The sequence below is a fragment of the Indicator indicator genome, chromosome Z (assembly GCF_027791375.1).
Source record: "Indicator indicator isolate 239-I01 chromosome Z, UM_Iind_1.1, whole genome shotgun sequence".
Lineage (NCBI taxonomy): Eukaryota > Metazoa > Chordata > Aves > Piciformes > Indicatoridae > Indicator > Indicator indicator.
This window is the reverse complement of record NC_072053.1, coordinates 21,814,909-21,832,892: the sequence shown is the minus strand read 5'-3', so window position 1 is coordinate 21,832,892 and position 17,984 is coordinate 21,814,909. Positions and strand designations below refer to the sequence as shown.

General features: G+C 41.4%; 1 protein-coding gene across 1 annotated transcript in view; it reads left to right on the top strand.

Annotated features, from left to right (window-relative positions):
- Window positions 1–531: 531 nt before the first annotated feature.
- The window catches only part of LOC128979452 (leukemia inhibitory factor receptor-like), a 29,740-nt gene continuing 12,287 nt past the window's right edge, over window positions 532–17,984 (top strand). The window contains exons 1-9 of the mRNA XM_054397672.1: window positions 532–613; window positions 1,329–1,458; window positions 3,505–3,656; window positions 7,673–7,836; window positions 8,742–8,916; window positions 9,254–9,523; window positions 11,444–11,573; window positions 13,331–13,494; window positions 14,913–15,058. Coding sequence (XP_054253647.1) covers window positions 532–613; window positions 1,329–1,458; window positions 3,505–3,656; window positions 7,673–7,836; window positions 8,742–8,916; window positions 9,254–9,523; window positions 11,444–11,573; window positions 13,331–13,494; window positions 14,913–15,058 — 1,413 coding nt within the window. The remainder of the gene's footprint in view (window positions 614–1,328; window positions 1,459–3,504; window positions 3,657–7,672; window positions 7,837–8,741; window positions 8,917–9,253; window positions 9,524–11,443; window positions 11,574–13,330; window positions 13,495–14,912; window positions 15,059–17,984) is intronic.

Here is a 17,984-nt window from a genome sequence, read left to right as displayed (position 1 = left end):
TCTGTAGTGTCTAGAGCATCTCATAGCTTTGAATAGCAGCAATATAAAGAGTGAGCAGAGGGGAGGAGAAAACAGATGGGCATTCCTGTCTCCTCAAACCCGTATCTGAAGCAGGGGACCTTCCCCTCATGGTATGCAAGACCCTTTGTAAATGTGCCATTTCATCTAAGTTGAAGAGACCTGTTCTAGTGGAATTCCCTGCCATATCTGGCTTCAATTAGTCCTGGAGGATGCCTGTGGGCTTTTACATGGTTTGTAGGTTATATTTGAAATGTCTTGCTGAAAACGTGTGCATCAAGGTGTGGTTGGGACAGTAGAAATGTTTCCTTGCCAGACAACAAAGAAAAAAGACTTGCTACACCTGGGAGCAGCATGGAAGAAGGAAAGTAGATAGAACAAAAAGTGGCACTTGTGAAGTGCCAGCTCTGGAATTTCAATAGTTTTTTATTTTTTAATTTTAGAACTGACCAGCTTGTTGGAAGATGATTATTCCTGCTTGAAGCTTGTCTTCTGAAAACAAAAATTAGAAGAATGAGGAAGAATCCAAGCCTCTGCTGGTTTTTAGCACTAGTTTTTTTATGTTTAAGAAGCTTAATATGTAGCCAGGAGATAGGTGAGTTTATTACAAGACAATTCATTAACTGCTTTTTCTTTCTAGCCCCTGTACTGATGGCATGTAATTATGTTGCCTTCATACTATTTCTGTGTTCAAAACCCATCACTTCTGTGACCCTACACCATACTAGGGTTGGAAGTATTACCAGCCCTGGTCTCTGCTTTCCAGCAAGCAGTGGCATCTTGTAAAGCAGTGCAAAGTTGGGTGTTAAATTCTCCATAATGCAACTGTGATAATCTGTATGTGCAGTTGATGTAAATGCCTGCATTGAGATCTTTTTGCTATATATGTTGTCTGTCTGCAACAATTTCACATGTTATCATTAATTGCCCTTCTGTCATTAATTGCCCTCTATGTGGGAGAATGGAGGGGAGCAAAAACTCATTAGGGTTCTCATGAAAGCTGACAGTTTTGGCATTGGCCCAAAGCCTGCATATTAGGCTAGACTAGGAACGGATACTATGGAAAGAAACAGCTGCCTGTGTCATTTCACACAAGTATAAACCTAGATTTTGTGTGCTTCTGGAAGACTGTCAGTCTGTTGCTGTCTTTAATCAGGCACACAAATCATTCAACAGTTTTAAAATCCTGGCCAGACCGGCATTCAATAAAAATATAAACAGAATGGCTAAAGATGTGCACAGTAACAGTCATTTTACAGTGGGTCCTTTCTGACCTGCAATTTCTGACTGTATTTCCTATGTGATTTCAGGTTCTCTGGGGCACCCCGAGAATTTGAAATGTGTAACGCACAATTTACGTAAAATGATCTGCACTTGGGATGTCTCTTCTGAAGGAGGACAAACAGACAATGGACAAACCATCTTTTGCTACACTACCAAGTAAGTTTTCCCGTATACCTGGCTGAAAACCATCAAATTGCAATGAAAGTATAGTTATTCCTCAATCTCTGCCCATGGAATTTGTGATATTGTTGTTTCCCAGCATCTCCCCATCAGTTTTTCTTGGGTGGTGCTCCCTCAAGGCACTGCTAGCTTAGGCAGTGGCGGGGTTTCTGGCAATGTCATGTTTCATGCTAACAATTCTGATGCCAAAATCTCCTGCTTGCTCTCTTCAAAGGACCAGAAGATGCTCTCGTTTACTCAGACTTCTCTATGTGTCTGCCTAGGTCTTGCTCAAAGTTTTCATGAGGGACATTTGCATACCAGGTTGAGTCCAAAAGGAAATGATAGTTGGAAGAAGCGAATCGTGATGTTATGGGCCAAAGTGGTAGATTATGTGATATAAGTGTTGAGATTTGCATGTGAAAAAATATCAAAAATTTCTTGATGGCTGTCCTAATAACCTTTATAACTTCAAGCTGTCTGGAGAGCATTGTATTAGAGGAAAAACAGAAATTATTCCACAATTACAATAGTTTTCTGAATGTAATGTGAGTTGAAAGTTTTGAGAAACATTAAAAAAAATTAAATCTTCAGTGTGTTTTTCACTAATGAGAACTACATGTGCAATTCCCCGTGCTGTGGGTCTGCCAAGTACTTATCATGTGCTAAGGATGAGTTCAAATCCTTTTTGCATCTTGATCCTGCCCCCAGTCCAGATATTTGTACTGTCTTTTTTCCTGTAAATTCTGCAGGCAGCCCAGGCTTGTCCTTGGGGTCCCAGGGTTTGGCTGCACTTCTTCCACCTACATATTTGATTTTCTGTGTTTAGTTATTCCTTCTGCATTACTAGCCATCATTGCATATATGTGACATGGCAGCCAGAGTTCAGGAGTGTAGAGTTCACGAGGTACTGTCTTCTAAACAAGAGAAGTTGTGTAGCTGCTGCTGTTTCACCTTAGCAAAGCAGAAGAGGCCTGGGTCCTCAAAGCAAAGAGGCTGAGAGCTGAGCTTAATGCTGAGCTCCCTGAGGGAAAGAGATTTTGTTTTTCAGATTTTGCCCAAACATACTCTAATAATATCTCAGTACAGAAGAGGAATTGCTTTTCTGAGTGCTCAAGTCTCAGCTGGCCTCTGGTAGCAGTGTTTTGCATGAATTTTAAAAGTTCAACCCAAGCTCTTGACTCCATGGAGCTCTAGGGTCCTGTTCCAGTTCTTAAGTAACAGTCCCTCGGCAGGAAGTCTGGCATTGTTCTCTTTGCTTTCCTTCCGCCCATCACTCTCCTAAGAAGGTGGTCTGATTTTTTTTTTCCCTTTTTGGCTTCCTAGTTGTGTATTAATGGTAATGAGCAAAGGAACTTGACCCATCCAATATTGTTTCCTGTACGCATCCACAACTTCCAGACAAAGACAAGATTGCATTGTGCTGAGCGCTGCACAAACATGATGTACAGACTGTATTTCCATCTGGGATTTTAGAAATTCTTTCCCCTGCTCTCTGATCTTTCCCTCTGAGTTGGGCTGCAGAAGGGAGCTAAAACACTTGTTCTAAGATGGAAACACTGATGGGTAAACCTACTCTTTGAACCTATATGCCATCACTTTGAGAAGAAGAAATGGAGGGAGAGGGAGTCAGAAAAATACAGGAAGGTGGAGGTACTATTGAGTTTGGGTTGGTTTTAATTTTGTTCATTTGTATTTAATTTTGATTATTTTGAGGTATTGATATATGGTAGCTGTGGGCTTCAGAAATTCATCTTTTGGTTAAAAAGTGAGTTTTTCACTTTGAAGTCTCAACAACTAGGTAGCTGCATGAAACCATTAGTGCACAATTTCTTACTGTAATAAAAGTGACTTGAGAGACAATGGAATGCTCTTAATCTGATACTAACCAAAGCCCGTACAAGTCTTACTCCTTCACAAACTTCTTATGGAGCTCTCTGTTATTACAGAGAATTTGTGTTTTATTAGTATCCTAGGAATAGGACTTAACTTGCCTTAGCTTCCTATCAACTGAAATACCTGCTTAATCCTCTCTCTTCTCAGTGACCTTCTCCCTCCAGTGTGTTTTAAAACTAAGGAGAAAAGAGTCGAGATTCCAGTTCCAGATAGCTCCAGCATAGTGACTATAACCACAAACAGCCTTTCTGGAACTGCTTTTGCTAGCAAAGAGTTTGAAATTCACAAGAAAGACATCTGTAAGTATCAGAGTTTTTGTGTGTACATAAAGCCTTTTTACTGTGATTAACAATGCTCCAGAAGTATATATCCTTGCAGGTTTTTTTGGCAGTGTTTCTGTATATAAAACATTGATGTTCTGAGTTCATATGAATCTACCATATACATTAGGTTGTTCTCTCTGCCCCTTCAAAGGAAAGAAAAGCCCTCTTACCCATGGATCATGACAAAGAAATCAAGGGTGGAATGTGAGGAGGAAAACAAAGTGCAACACTGTTATATCTCCCTAGTCACCTCACCCTTAACCTTTCCCTCCCCCCCTAATTATAATTAGGAAGGCTTTGTAAACAAGTTTCTGATCTGCATACTGAAGTACCTGTGTAGGGCATAAAATGTGCTTGGTCAGACTTGGTTTGGGAAAGGCAGAATAAACTTCATAGTGCCTGTTCTCCTGTGTTAAATGCTGAATAGCTACAGAATTAGTTTATGCTTGCAGTTTCACAACATGTTAAGGACAGTTATGTCTCTCCTGACAGCTTTTTATTTCCTTAGTATATACCAAACTTAGCCATTCTGTTCAAACGTATATGAAACTCAGCAAATACATTTATGCTTGGGAGGTAGGCTGTGTCATACTGGAGTCACAGATAATTAGACTTTTTCCTAATTCCTTCCTCCCAAATGAGGAAGTTGTAAACTGAAGATGGCACTGACACCATCTGCTGTGCTTGCTCATAATTTAGTCTTTGTTTTTTGTTTGCCTGCCTGTTCCTTCAGTGCAGTTGAATTCTAAATCCATTATCAGTTCTTACCCATGGCTCAGTTTTCTCTTCAGATGAAAGTAGCTCAAGAACTTTAACAAAATTCAACTTGAAACTATGTGGGCAATACACTGGATACATGTCATGTATCTTGACTTCAGTAAAGCTTTTGATACTGTCTTCCATAACATCCTCATAGAAAAGCTTAGGAAATGTGGCGTAAGTGGCTGGTCAGTGAGGTGGATTGAAAACTGGCTCCACAACAGAGTTCAGAGGGTTGTCATCAGTGGCACAGAGTCAGCTTGGATGCCTGTGGCTGTTGGTGTTCCCCAGGGATCAGTACTGGGTCCAGTTTTGTTCAATATCTTTATCAATGACCTGGATGAGGGGATTGAGAGTACCCTCAGCAAGTTCATTGATGACACAAAACTGGGGGGGTTGGCTGACACCTGTCAGGCTGTGCAGCCATCCAACATGACCTGGACAGGCTGGAGAGCTGGGTGCAGGCAAACCTCATGAAGTTTAATAAGGACAAGTGCAGGGTCCTACATCTGGGGAGAAATAACAACAGGCACCAGGACAGGTTAGGGGCTGTCCTGCTGGAAAGCAGCTCCACAGAGAAAGACCTTGGAGTGCTGGTGGACAGCAAGTTCTCCATGGAACAACAATGTGCCCTTGTGGCCAAGAAAGCCAATGGGATCCTGGGGAGCAGCAAGAAAGCTGTGTCCAGCAGGTCTAGGGAGGTTCTTCTACCTCTCTACTCTGCCCTGGTGAGACCACACCTGCAATACTGTGTCCAGTTTTGGGCTCCCCAGTTCAAGAAAGACAGAGAACTGGAGAGAATCCAAAGGAGAGCCATGAGGATGATAAGGGGACTTGAGCATCTCCCTATGAAGAGAGACTGAGATCCCTGGGGCTGTTTAGTCTTGAGAAGAGAAGACTGAGAGGGGATCTCATAAATGTGTATAAATATCTGAGGGGTGGGTGTCAAGTGGAGAGGGCCAGGCTGTTTTTGGTGGTGCACAATAATAAGACAAGGAACAATGGGTTTAAACTTGAACATAGAAGATTTCACTTCAATGTGAGGAGAAACTTCTTTACAGTGAGAGTGACAGAGCCCTGGAACAGGCTCCCCAGGGAACTTATGGAGTCCCCTCTGGGGACTTTCAAAACCCACCTGGATGCATTCCTATGTGGACTACCCTAAGTGATCCTGATTTGGCAGGGGGGTTGGAGTCAATGATCTCTTGAGGTCTCTTCCAACCTCTCCTATACTGTGATACTCTGGATTCTCTCCATCGTCTTGCTGATTCCAAGCAGAGTGAGTCTCTCATTGATCACAGGTTATCCCAGGCAATGTGTTGACTTAGCTGAATAGCTTGCAGGCTCTCAGTGCCCTGACCAGGACCAAAGTTGGATAAATCACAAGTTTTAAAAATGGAATTTATCCTGCATGAGAGCAAATGAACTGCTATAACCCTTGTACTTGCCTGCTTCTCAGCCGCCTTCTTCACCGTCACCTATGCACGGAAGAGATGCTTCTATTTAATCTCCCTATTCTGTCCCTATCACCATGTCACGATTTTAATGTTTTTGCTAGTTTAAGAAATCACAGAAACATTCAGGTTGGAAAAGACTCTCAGGATCACCAAGTCCAACTGATAACCCTACTCTACAAGGTTCACCCCTAAACCATATCCCCAAGCACCACATACAAATGACCTTTAAACACACCCGGGGTTGGTGTCTCAGCCACCTCCCTGGGCAGCACATTCCAATGCCTGACCACTCTTTCTGTGAAAATTTTTTTACTGATGTCCAGTCTAGACTTACCCAGTCATAGCTTGAGGCCATTCCCTCTTGTTCTATCATTAATTTCCTGTGAGAAGAGACCACCACCAGCCTCTCCACAACGTCATTTCAGGTAGTTGTAGAGAGCAATAAGGTCTCCCCTCAGCTTCCTTTTTTCCAAACTAAACAGCCCCAGCTCCTTCAGTCACTCTTCATAAGATTTATTCTCCACGCCCTTCACCAGCTTTGTTGCCCTCCTCTGCATTCACTCCAGCACCTCCACATCTCTCTTGTACTGAGGTGCCCAAAACCGAACACAATACTCGAGGTGTGGCCTCACCAGAGCTGAGTACAAAGGGACAATCACCTCCCTACTCCTGCTGGACACAGCATTTCTGGTACAAGCCAGGATGCCATTGGATTTCTTGGCCACCTAAGCACACTGCTTGCTCATAGTCAGCTGCTTGTCAGTCAGACCCCCCAGGTCCCTTTCTGCCAGACAGTTTTCCAGCCACACTTGCCCAAGCATTGCTTGGGGTTGTTGTGATCCAAGTGCAGGACCTGGCATTTGGCCTGGTTGAAGCTCGTCCCATTAATCAATCAAGCTCATCAATCCAACCTATCCAAGTCCCTCTGTAGAGCCTCCCTACCCTCGTGCAGATCAACACTCCCACACAACTTGATGTCATCTGCAGACTTGCTGATGACACACTCTATGTCTTCATCAAGGTCATCAATAAAGATGTTAAACAGAAGTATTCCCAACACTGAGCCCGGAGGAACACCACTTGTGACTGGGCACCAGCTGGATTCAACTCCATTGACCACCATTCTTTGGGCCTGTTTGCCCAGCCAGTGCTTTATCCAGCAGAGTGTGTGCTCATCCAAGCCATGAGCAGTCAGTTTGTCCACAAGAATTCTGTGGGAAACGGTGTCAAAGGCTTTTTGAAAGTCTGTTCCTCATGATCTGCTTCAGAGCATCAAGTGAACTTCTTTCACCCTGTGCTTTTGCTCTCCTTTTTCCCTACTGTTGCTTTTGTTACAAGTCCCCTCTTCCCTGCTGGTCTCCAAACCCCTTTTCTGCTGTGGGATATCTTCCATCATCCTCCCTAGATGTGTTGCCATGTACATTTCAAAGAATGTTGCCATGTTTCCTTTATCTCTGCAGCCTTGAATGAAGGTTTTGAAAGATAGGATGTCTTCCTTACTATGCATAATGAAGAGTCATATTAATGTTCAGTTACACATCTGCATGCTGAGATACTAAAAGAAAATGCCACCTGGTGACTCATCAGCACCTGTGTTTTCCTGGGAACTTTCATTCTCAATGACAGAGCCCATCTTGCTCTAATTACAGAGGTTGATTACACATTTGTATGGCTACTAGCCAGTCCAGAGCAGAGAGATATCTGTCAAATACCTGTAGGACTGGTGTTGCTGACTAATGACTTGAATATAGCTTTTTTCCCTCTTTCTTTTTCCAGCACTTGTTCCTCTCACTCCACGCATTCTTAGTTTAAGACCTGACTTTTCAACTTCCATGTTAAATCTGAAGTGGAGTGATAATGGATCAATCTTCCCATATGGACTGGATGCCATTTGGCAGATTCAGATACTCCGTAAGGAAGCAATGGAAAAGGTCACACAAGTAAGTCTTTGTCTTCCTTTATGAAAACAAACAAACAAACAAAAACTTTATGCCCTTTATAATATTCTGGGAGCTCATTTGAAGACAGAATAATGTAGATTGCAGAGCTTTGCAGAACTGAATTGTACTTATTCTTCTGGTAGGTAACTTCTAGTTATGTTTCAAAGTTATGAGAACACTGGCTACTAGAATGTCAATACTTATTCACAGTGACAACATTTATTTAGAACATTTTTATTAGGACTTGCTTATGAATTTGGCAGATATTTTACACCATTATTTATCTGCTACCCCATGTATTTTCTGCTTTACTTCTCCAAGAGTGTCTCAAGTCTTTATGGTCTTTGAATACTCAATTTGTTTTTTTTTAATTTGCGACCACAGTTATTCCAGGACAGTTTGTAGCTCTGTCCTGTAATTTTTAGGAGTGGAGGAAGAGGTAAAATGTGAAGCCTAGGACTAAAATTAGAAGAGTTTCATTTTGGAAAAGTTCAAACTTTTCCCTGCCTGGGAGAGGCCCAAGATACTGGAACACAGTATATATACCTTTTGAAATGCTTGGCAGGATTCCTGCTCTCCCTCAAATGTCTGCCCTCTGGTATTTCTGGCTGGCACTCTACTTGGCTGGTGAGCTGTTTAGCATCTTAGGCTTTTGTCCAAGTAAATTCGCAGCACAACTGAAAGTTAACTAGGACACTCCAACCATCTCTCAAGATTGTATGATTTGCCTCACTTAATTTGCTATTCTGTTGACACCTGGGAGATGTCATTACTAACAGATGTTCAGAAACTCTTTCTTGTTTTGTTTTATTTTTTGTTTGTTTTATATTTTTTTGGTTGGTTGGTTGGTTGGTTGTTTTTCTTGTTGATGTTGTTTGGTTTGTTTTGTTTTTTAAACATTGTAGGCAACCTACTATTCAAAACTGATTCATGAAGATACCATTCTTTCTTGGAACTGGACATCAGATATGCCCTTGGAGTGTACATCACACTATGTGAAGATTCGCTGTTACATTAATGCAACACAGTTTGTTGGCCCCAAGGATTGGAGTGACTGGAGCCCAGTAGAAGAGGTCCCTGGTATGTTTACTCCCTTGCCACCATATGATCTTTAATTGTTTTATGAGAAATAAGCCAACCAAAATCAGTGGAAAAGCATTAGGCAGTCATTAGCTTCAGCTTTTCAGGGTGTTTTAGGTTATAGAAATAATGCAATCATTAGTTATAACCTAGTAAACCTTGATTTGTGTGCATTGTAGTGTTTCTCAGTCACATTCACAGAATCAACCAACCAGGTTGGAAAAGACCTTAGAGATCATCAAGTCCAACCAGCTAATCAGCACCGTGTTTATAGCAAATTATTCATGTGGAGTTTTTATTTACTTATTTTTGTTTTCTCTTCTTTCTTCTCTGTTAGGAAAAGATACTGAGCCCAACGGGAGTGGGGTATTTCCTCAGGACACTGTGGTGGCTGTAGGATCAGATGTGACAATTTGTTGTGTCCATGAAGAAGGACAGAAGATACTACAGATGACTTACGGGCGAGAAGTATACCCAATGATACGTCTGAGCAGTCGGAGCAGTGCAATCAGAGTGCTAAATGCCAGTGCTTCATATAGCAGTGGGACAAATGTAGTGTGCATGCTGTCTGAAGATGAGATGGAAGGAACTGTCTTGTTTGTAGGATGTATGTATCATGTTTACTAACCCTAGGAAAACCAAAATAATTTTGAGACTCTTGAGGTTGTTTTTTTATCCTGGCCTTTGATTTCTGAGGATGAGCTTGTATTTGTTTGTTTCACTATGGAAAATCCAGCCCATGGAGCAGACATCAAGGCTGGGAGGATGAGGAGGTACACATGAAAGGTCTTCTCTTAGAACTTGGCCCAGTGTTTCTCTCCTTGATCTCTTTTTCTAAGGCTTTTCTTAGCAGTTTATTTCCATGTGAAGATTCATCCCCAGTCTTTATCATCTTAGGCTTACGTCTGTTCTAGTTTAGTCTATGGCAAGGCAAGAGTAAGAGAAAGAACTGTAAGTGAAAATATTCATTTACCAACCAATCATATAAAGACAATAAAACAGACTTGCAACAAAAATAGGTGCTCATCTAGAGCAGCTAAGGGACCGAGCTGACAGCTCTTTCCTGGAAAGTATTCTAAATGTTCCCTTCTAGTATTTTCCTTAAAGATACTGAATCACTCTGTGCCTTGTCTTGTGTAATCATGCCAGCCTCAGAAATCTCTCATAGATGCTGATACCTATTAAAACAAACTACTGAAAGTACCTGGTTCTTCTTTCCCATAATTGGTTACTTTAGAGCTTTGTGTGTTTTCCCCACAGGTTTTTTTTTTTTAACTGTCTTCCAATAGCTGCCCATTAGAATCCTGTTCCCCAGAACAAGTGTGCCTTCCTGTCACTGACATTATGTATTAAGTGTGTGATGGGAAATGCAAAACCAGAATTCAGTCTTTCATGATTTCTCAGTGAGATGACATTTTTACATCATTTGTGCGGTATTTGCTTTTGTGGGAGAATGTCCCAGGTAAATAACTCAGTGTTTCATGAACACTGGTAGTGTTCTGGTAGTCCTGTGGGTTTTTCCCATGTGGTGGGTTTTGAAGAGCTGGAATGTGATGAAGCGTGTTTCCTGCCAATGTTTCTTCTGATACCTTTGTGGTACCTACTTAATGGAAAGGGAGAGGACTTAGCAGGATGCTCTTGAGGAGGAGAAGGTAGAGAATGTTGATGTGGATACACCATGCCTTGGTTAAGCCTAAGTCTGGCAAAATAAGTTCTTTTTGACATGTTGCTCATAATCTGAACTAAGCCTGCCACTGTTGCCTCTTGTATTAGGACCCTTTTTCTAGTGCAGCTCCATGGATGTTATATTACCTTTTTTTAAAAAGAGTTTATAAGATATAAGTTGATATAAGTGCTCTTCTTAGTGTCACATTACCATGGTTATCTTCTCTGAGAGACTGCCCATGTTCTCCAAAAAGGCACTCAATACTACTCTAGTATAGAAACAAGGAACAGCCTTTAAAGATGAGCATGTCCAAAGCAGCAATGAAGAGGCTGACCCATTCAAGTCTTGCTTTAACTCTTAAGTTCAGTGTGGAATTCATGCTAAAGGGGATGTCTTGACATGGCTTGCCTGAGGAATTCAAAACAATGGTTGTGCTGGCATATAAGGGAATATGACACACAGCCGACAGCATTCCTACATTGCTCAGCAGCTAAACTGATGCTCAGAATTTTGGAAAAGTCTTGGCAGAGTTTCAGTAAAATGATTCCAGGTCAGAGCCTGGAGCTTGTGAACATACTTGCATGTGATTTACCAGATTACCCACCCACTTAGAAGCCCAGAGTCAAGTGTTAGTCAGATGGGGCTGTTAATAATTATCCATCTGTTTTATTGGAATTTTTAAAAAGCATGTTATTTATATGGTTGGAGCCTAACTGTTACCACATATTTATGAGACACACAATCTAGATCCAGCAAAAATGAATGCTTTCAGGTGATGCCTTCAGGAAGCTAGCATTACAACAATCACACTAGGATGGCAAAACACTGGCTAACTGTTTTGGTTTCCATTTTGTGCTGCAGATGCCCCTGATACACCCCAAAACCTCAGCTGTGAAACTTCCAACTTCTTGATAATAAAATGCACCTGGAAACCAGGCAGACCCAGTGGACTATACGGAAAACGACGAACAAAGTACAGTTTATTTGAAAGGTAAAGAAATTCAACGTTGAAAGAGGTAAAACGGCAGAACTGCAATAAATCGCTGCCTGTGAATTGCTGTACCATGCCTAGAGCCTAAATTGCTTAGAGCCTAAAATACTTTTCAAGAATTTGTAGAAGTTGAAAGCGAACTACACTTGGAGAACCCTTTACAAAATTCCAATGAGAATTAAGGATGACTTTTTCCAAAGATTTATGAACTCATGAGAAAATAAAGAGCTTAGTATGTAAGGCTACTGCCAACATGTAGACAAGACTGATATGAAAATACAGGGAGATATTGGGAGCAATTCATTGGTTTTAATTTTTTTTTTTATATGCAACCTGCATCAGATCTTCTGTCTAGACATTTACTTAGCTTCTGCTATGCAGGATGACAGAAACTCATGGAGGAACATTGTAAGACAGGCCATGAAACATTTCCCAAGTGCTGCTAGGGCAAATAGCAAGAAGCCTACATCTGTTCTCCTCCCAGCATTAAGAACTAGAGAGTGCAGAGCAAGCGAAGTGGCTGCCTGGAAAACGTTGAAAGGGACAAATAACACTGTCATCATCCATAGAAAGAAGTGGGAACTGGTCTGTCTTGCATCACATCCTTGCAAGTGAATAGTTGATTTGAAATCACACTTACAAATAGGATTCCTTGGTGGTTATGATTAGGAGTTAGTGAAGAGTTAACAAAGTTCCCATGGCAAGGAGACTCCAACATAATGCCAAAAGAGCAGTCAGGGAAAGGAGCCAAGAGAGGCTTGAGTCGCAAAAACTAGTGGCAAATGGATTCTTATGGTGGTTTTGAAGCAAGTCAGAGGCAATGAGTATGGATTAACAATCACAGGTGTTGTCCAGAATGCTACTGCTAAAAAAGGTCATTGGTTAGGTTGCACAGAGGTGGACAAGGTTTTCAAAGGCAAGGAGCTCCAGTCATTGGCTGACCATACTCAGTTCATAAATGAGGATGTAGTTCAGACTTGTTTCAGTCAGCCCAAAGGTGTGAGGAGATTAACGTGATGTATTCCAGGGTAAATATTCTCATCCTTGTTCTCAGCCCATACTGAGCTATTTAAATAGGAAGTATGGTGTGAAGGAAGCTCAGAGCTCAGCTAAAACGCAGTAAAAATGACCAAAGGAAGAAATTGAACTTATTCTACTGAATGAGAGGTTTACACAGATTATAATCAAAACAATTTCTATAAACATACATACACACTTTAGATTTTACCGTAAAGATCTAGCTCTGATCTTGGCTGTTACCATACCACCTCTCCAGCTTTTGATTTAAAAACATCTGGGGCAGTGGATGTATCACAGGTAACCAACCATAATGTAGATTTGGTGGGGCTGATTGGAAAATGCATATCCCTAGTTCAGAAAGCAATTAAGAACATTCTTTAAATGTAAATGTATGCTGATCTGAACAAAGGTACTTTGAATCAGAATTTTAGTTGTGACTTGTGAAGTGGTTTTACAGGACCTACCTGTTTTCCAAGCTTTTGAGAAATGAGAGGATGGAAATGTTATGCTAGTGGAAGAGGAAAGTCTCACATGAGAACAGGGCAAGTCATGACTGATGCCACTTTAACCTGCTTTTGTGGTATTAGATATACCCCTGCAGCCAATTAATTCTGTAAGCCTTGTGTCAGTGAACCCATTGTTCTTTACTGTGTTTTCAGTCTAGACTTCTGCCCGTTGCTAGAAATGGTCTTATCAAAAGAATTAAGTTGTTCTTCCCCTCCCCTTTTATATTTTAGAATATCTGGTAAAAATGTTTCATGTGAAGTCAATGAAATTAACAGAGACCGTGTCTGTGGCTTTCAAGTACTGCCTGAGCAAAAAACCTACGATTTTGTATTAGGTGTCTTCAATCCTATTGGGGAAACAGCATCATCACTTTTGGTTAATTTAACTCAAAGAGGTAAGACTGAAACAGTGCAAGGTTTAAAAAAAAAAAAAAAAAAAAAGTGTTTGCTGCTTACTAGCCATTTCTTTGTTTTGGGCTTGAAGAACTCTGACATGGTATTCCTATCATTATATTGTTTTATTGTCACCAGTATTTCGCTGTGTTTGATAATTCAAACTTGAAGGGGAAATAATTTAGGACATGTTTTGAGGCAAGAGTTAGGTACACAGGGAGATGCCAGTTCTCAACAGCAGTTCTACCAGACTGGATACACTGCTGTGTGGTTAAATGCTGCTTGCAGTCTAACAATTAGCCAGTTGTTGCTTATGTATTGCTTTGCTTTCTATTACACATGAATAAATGAAATTTAGATGTACCTTTATGAACTCTATGTGCCCCTATATATCAGTATCTGCTTACAGGGCAAAAGGTGCAGTTTTACAGCAGCAGGATTTGGAGCATAAAAATAGTAGCACTAAAAGGTAGTAACAGGAGGATTACCTGCTATGGTAATAGCCAAAACTATCTGCTGCTGTTGTTTGTGGAGCAAAATAACTTCTTTCATTAGACCTTCAGTTTAAACAAGGAAAAGGAGAACATTGCCACATTTCTAGGCTGTCTTCCCCACCCTTTTCTATCTGCCTACACAACCACAGCCAAAGACTGAGGAGTTCCTAGTGGTTACAGCATTCTGCTGTTCTCTCTGAAAGATTGAAGTTAAACATGAACATTTTTTTTTTGTATGTCCCAATTCAAGTAACCTGAGATTAGAATTACCAGAGTAAATTGGAAGGTCCTAGGAAAGTATAATAAGTTCTGTTAGTCATAAACTGGGCTGGTTTGCACTGAGCACATATGACTGCTGTTTCCTATTTGTTTCTTTTTTCCTTTCTTTTCCCTCAGTGTCCACTTAATTCCCAAAATAAAGTACGTATTTCCTTAGGGGTAACTGGACCGATTCCAGTGGTAGAGATTTTCTTCTCTGACAGGCTATGAATAGTAGTACTGAATATTACCGAAAAAAATCCATGGAGGGAGTTTGGAGAGGGGAGAGATCATTCAGTTCTAAGTTTAAAAGTTCCTAGAAGGTTAACAAAGTTGTAGGACTTTTGTCTGTCACCGTGGTCCTCTGAAATAGCACCTGTTTTGCTTCTTCAGATAGAGCCAGTAGAAGCAGAAATCTTTTTCTGTGTTTCCAACTCCTTAACACATATGCCAGCCTTAAGTAAGTTTGTTTCCATGTTTGATAGCTGAGAAGAGCATCGGGAATGAGACTGTGAGTGCCTTCCCAGCACCAGCTGTCCTACCTGCATATTTGATAATTTATTTATCTTTCTGATGTGCTTTCATATTTTAACATCAGGTTTTTTTCTGAATTAAAATGAATGTTTCTTTCTTAAAACTGAGTTGGGTTTTTTTCTTTACTTTTTAAGTTCATCCAAAAGCTCCAGAAAAGTTAACTGTATCTGGAAACAGCTCTACAAGTGTCCATCTGCAGTGGTTTATCAATGGCAGCTTTGCTGAGATTAGACTTCTGTGTCAAATCGAAATTAGCAGTGGTCACTCTGGACAAAAAATGGTAAGTGCTATTTCTAATTACTGTTTTGGGGAGGGCTCAGATGCTGGTCTTTAATCACATTTCAAATTATTTTCTCTCTAAGAGCTTCATTCTGATAATCCTGTTAAATGGTTAGTGTGGTAATGACTAGAAGTCCATCTTCAAAAGTTAGAAAAATTTCTGCTTAGCTCCATTGTTGCCTGCTTATAGTGATTTGTGCTGACCCTTTAGAATAAGTCCTTGTACTTTGTCTGTCTTGGTACAAACTGTATTAATACACACTTGTTCCAGGATGCACAGGCTTCCACAGGGGTTGTTTCAGAGAACAGCTGGTTTGCTTGCTATCATCAATTGACATACATCTGGCTGTAATAGGGAGCTGCTAAACCTGCTTGTATGCCAGTGGTACAGACACAGGACAGGGAGGGATTGCCCCACTGAACTTAACAGTAGGTAACCCCAGTGAAGACCTCTGCATCCAGAGAGAATGTGACTGGGCCCCTCAGTTTAGGAAAGCTGTTGAATTGCTGGAGCATGTCCAGAGAAGGGCAACGAGGCTGGTGAGAGGCCTTGAGCACAAGCCCTATGAGGAGAGGCTGAGGAAGCTGGGACTGTTTAGCCTGGAGAAGAGGAGGCTCAGGGGTGACCTCATTGCTGTCTACAACTACCTGAAGGGAGGTTGTAGCCAGGAGGGGTTTGGTCTCTTCTCCCAGGCAACCAGCACCAGAACAAGAGGACACAGTCTCAAGCTGCGCCAGGGGAGGTTTAGGCTCAAGGTGAGGAGAAAGTTCTTCACAGAGAGAGTGGTTGGCCATTGGAATGTGCTGCCCAGGGAGGTGGTGGAGTCACCATCCCTGGAGGTGTTCAAGAGGGGATTGGACGTGGCACTTGGTGCCATGATTTAGATAGTCATGAGGTTTAGGGTGACAGGTTGGACTCGATGATGTTTGAGGTCTCTTCCAGCCTTCTTGATTCTATGATTCTATGATTTCTGGGTGTGGTTTGGATTTTCCAGATTTTGCAGGTGTTGCCCAGATTTAGTGCCCTGTCTTACTGACTGGAGCTTAAGATAATAATGACATACATTGCCTCTAAAATAATAGGGTAGTAGTTAATTCATGTGTTGTAAGAGTATTTTTAAAATACTTTCAAAGCACTGAGTGTGGAAGCCTTAAGCTTTTTATATTTTCTCTGTAAAGATATGTGTTAAGCAGTGCTCAGACATGGGTACTGAAAAAAAATTAAAAAATCATAGATATCTTTGGAATTAACAGGAGAAAGAACTAGGTGTGAGACATACATAACTGCTCTGATGGATGAGCTGTGTTGGGTTTTGCTGTGTAGTTTGAGGTACCACCACCCACAGTTGTCTTCATTTCTCTGCTCCTAACAGCTCCTGCTTCTGGAGCAGTCAGCAGAGAAAACAAGCACCCAAGTGCCACCTATCCCCATTTCAGTTAGCTTAAACTGATGAAAAAGCAGACTTATACAATTCTGTCTAGCCAGAGTTAATGGGTCTTGAAGCCTCAGGCACACACTTGCTGGTCAGCAGCGTTCTTACTAGGTCAGTCATGTAGGGCAGCAAGAGATGGCCTTGCACCGCCACAGGAGGAGCTAGAGATATTGTGAAACACAGTGAACTTGGTAACAAGTTTTTTACTGCCTTGTTACTTTGTACTTAATAAAAACCCTCCAAGACCTCTCTGTAATAGACAAAAGTAGCTGTGAAATTGCTGTTGGGTCTTACATGGCATTTTGAAGATGTGTTCAGAAGCTTTTCCATCAGTGTGAGAAATTGTTGGCTTTTAAAACATATTTTCCAAGTTGTCATTTGGTTTTAGAAACGCACAATTAGTCGCATTTTAAAGTCACTTGGAGTCCAGATTTTGGCAGCTGTGGTGCACATGTGTTGTAATTAGATGCAGCAAAAAATATTCCCAAGCTTGGGAGTTTCTCTGAGGACTCATGAAACTTAAACACTCCCTAGACTCACACCATTTTTAAGAATAATGGGAGAGACTAATCCTGTGGTAAGAGATGTGAGCAGAGATCACCTGGGTAAGACCTAGATACTGTCTTTTGGAAGAAAAATGGCTACCCAGGAAGACCACATGATAAACACTTTGCTCAGACAAACTGTCTTTAGCATGCTTCTGCACATGTGTATTAGGACAGTGGCCTCTGTCCCACCCAGTTTCCTTGGTGTACCAGGGGTGAAATCCTGTCCTGGCTCATACAAACAATTTTGCTGCGTATGGGACAGAAGAGGACTCGATGGGATAGATGGGAATCAACATCCCCCTGCTGTGTGCAGAACTCTCCCTGCTGAAGGATCATCAGTGTTATTTCCCCTTTTTATGCTTTACATCTCAAAGGTGCTACCTACTGCCATGTTTTAATTTCTTTGCTATATATATCTTTATTTTGGCAAACTTCTGATTTTTTTTCCTGTTTTTTTTTTTTTTTGAGGTGACTGCATAGGAAAGAGTTTTCTTTTTCATTAATTTCTTTGTAGGGCTTGACTACAGCTTTTTTCACATTATCAGTATTTTTGGGGGCAAATGAAACTTTCGGCATAATCTTAGGGACAAAAAATGTATATGTGTTGCATCCAGTTCTGGATCCCCTATAAAAGAGGGATATGGACATGCTGGAACGTGTCCAGAGAAGGGCCACCAGGATGATCAGAGGGCTGGAGCACCTCTCCTGTGAGGACAGACTGAAAGAGTTGGGGCTGTTCAGTCTGGAGAAGAGAAGGTTCCGAGGTGACCTTATTGTGGCCTTCCAGTATCTGAGGGGTGCCTACAAGAAAGCTGGGGAGGGACTTTTTAGGCTATCAGGTAGTGACAGGACTAGGGGAATGGAATAAAGCTGGAAGTGGGGAGATTCATGCTGGACGTGAGGAAGAAGTTCTTCCCCATGAGAGTAGTGAGAGCCTGGACTGGGT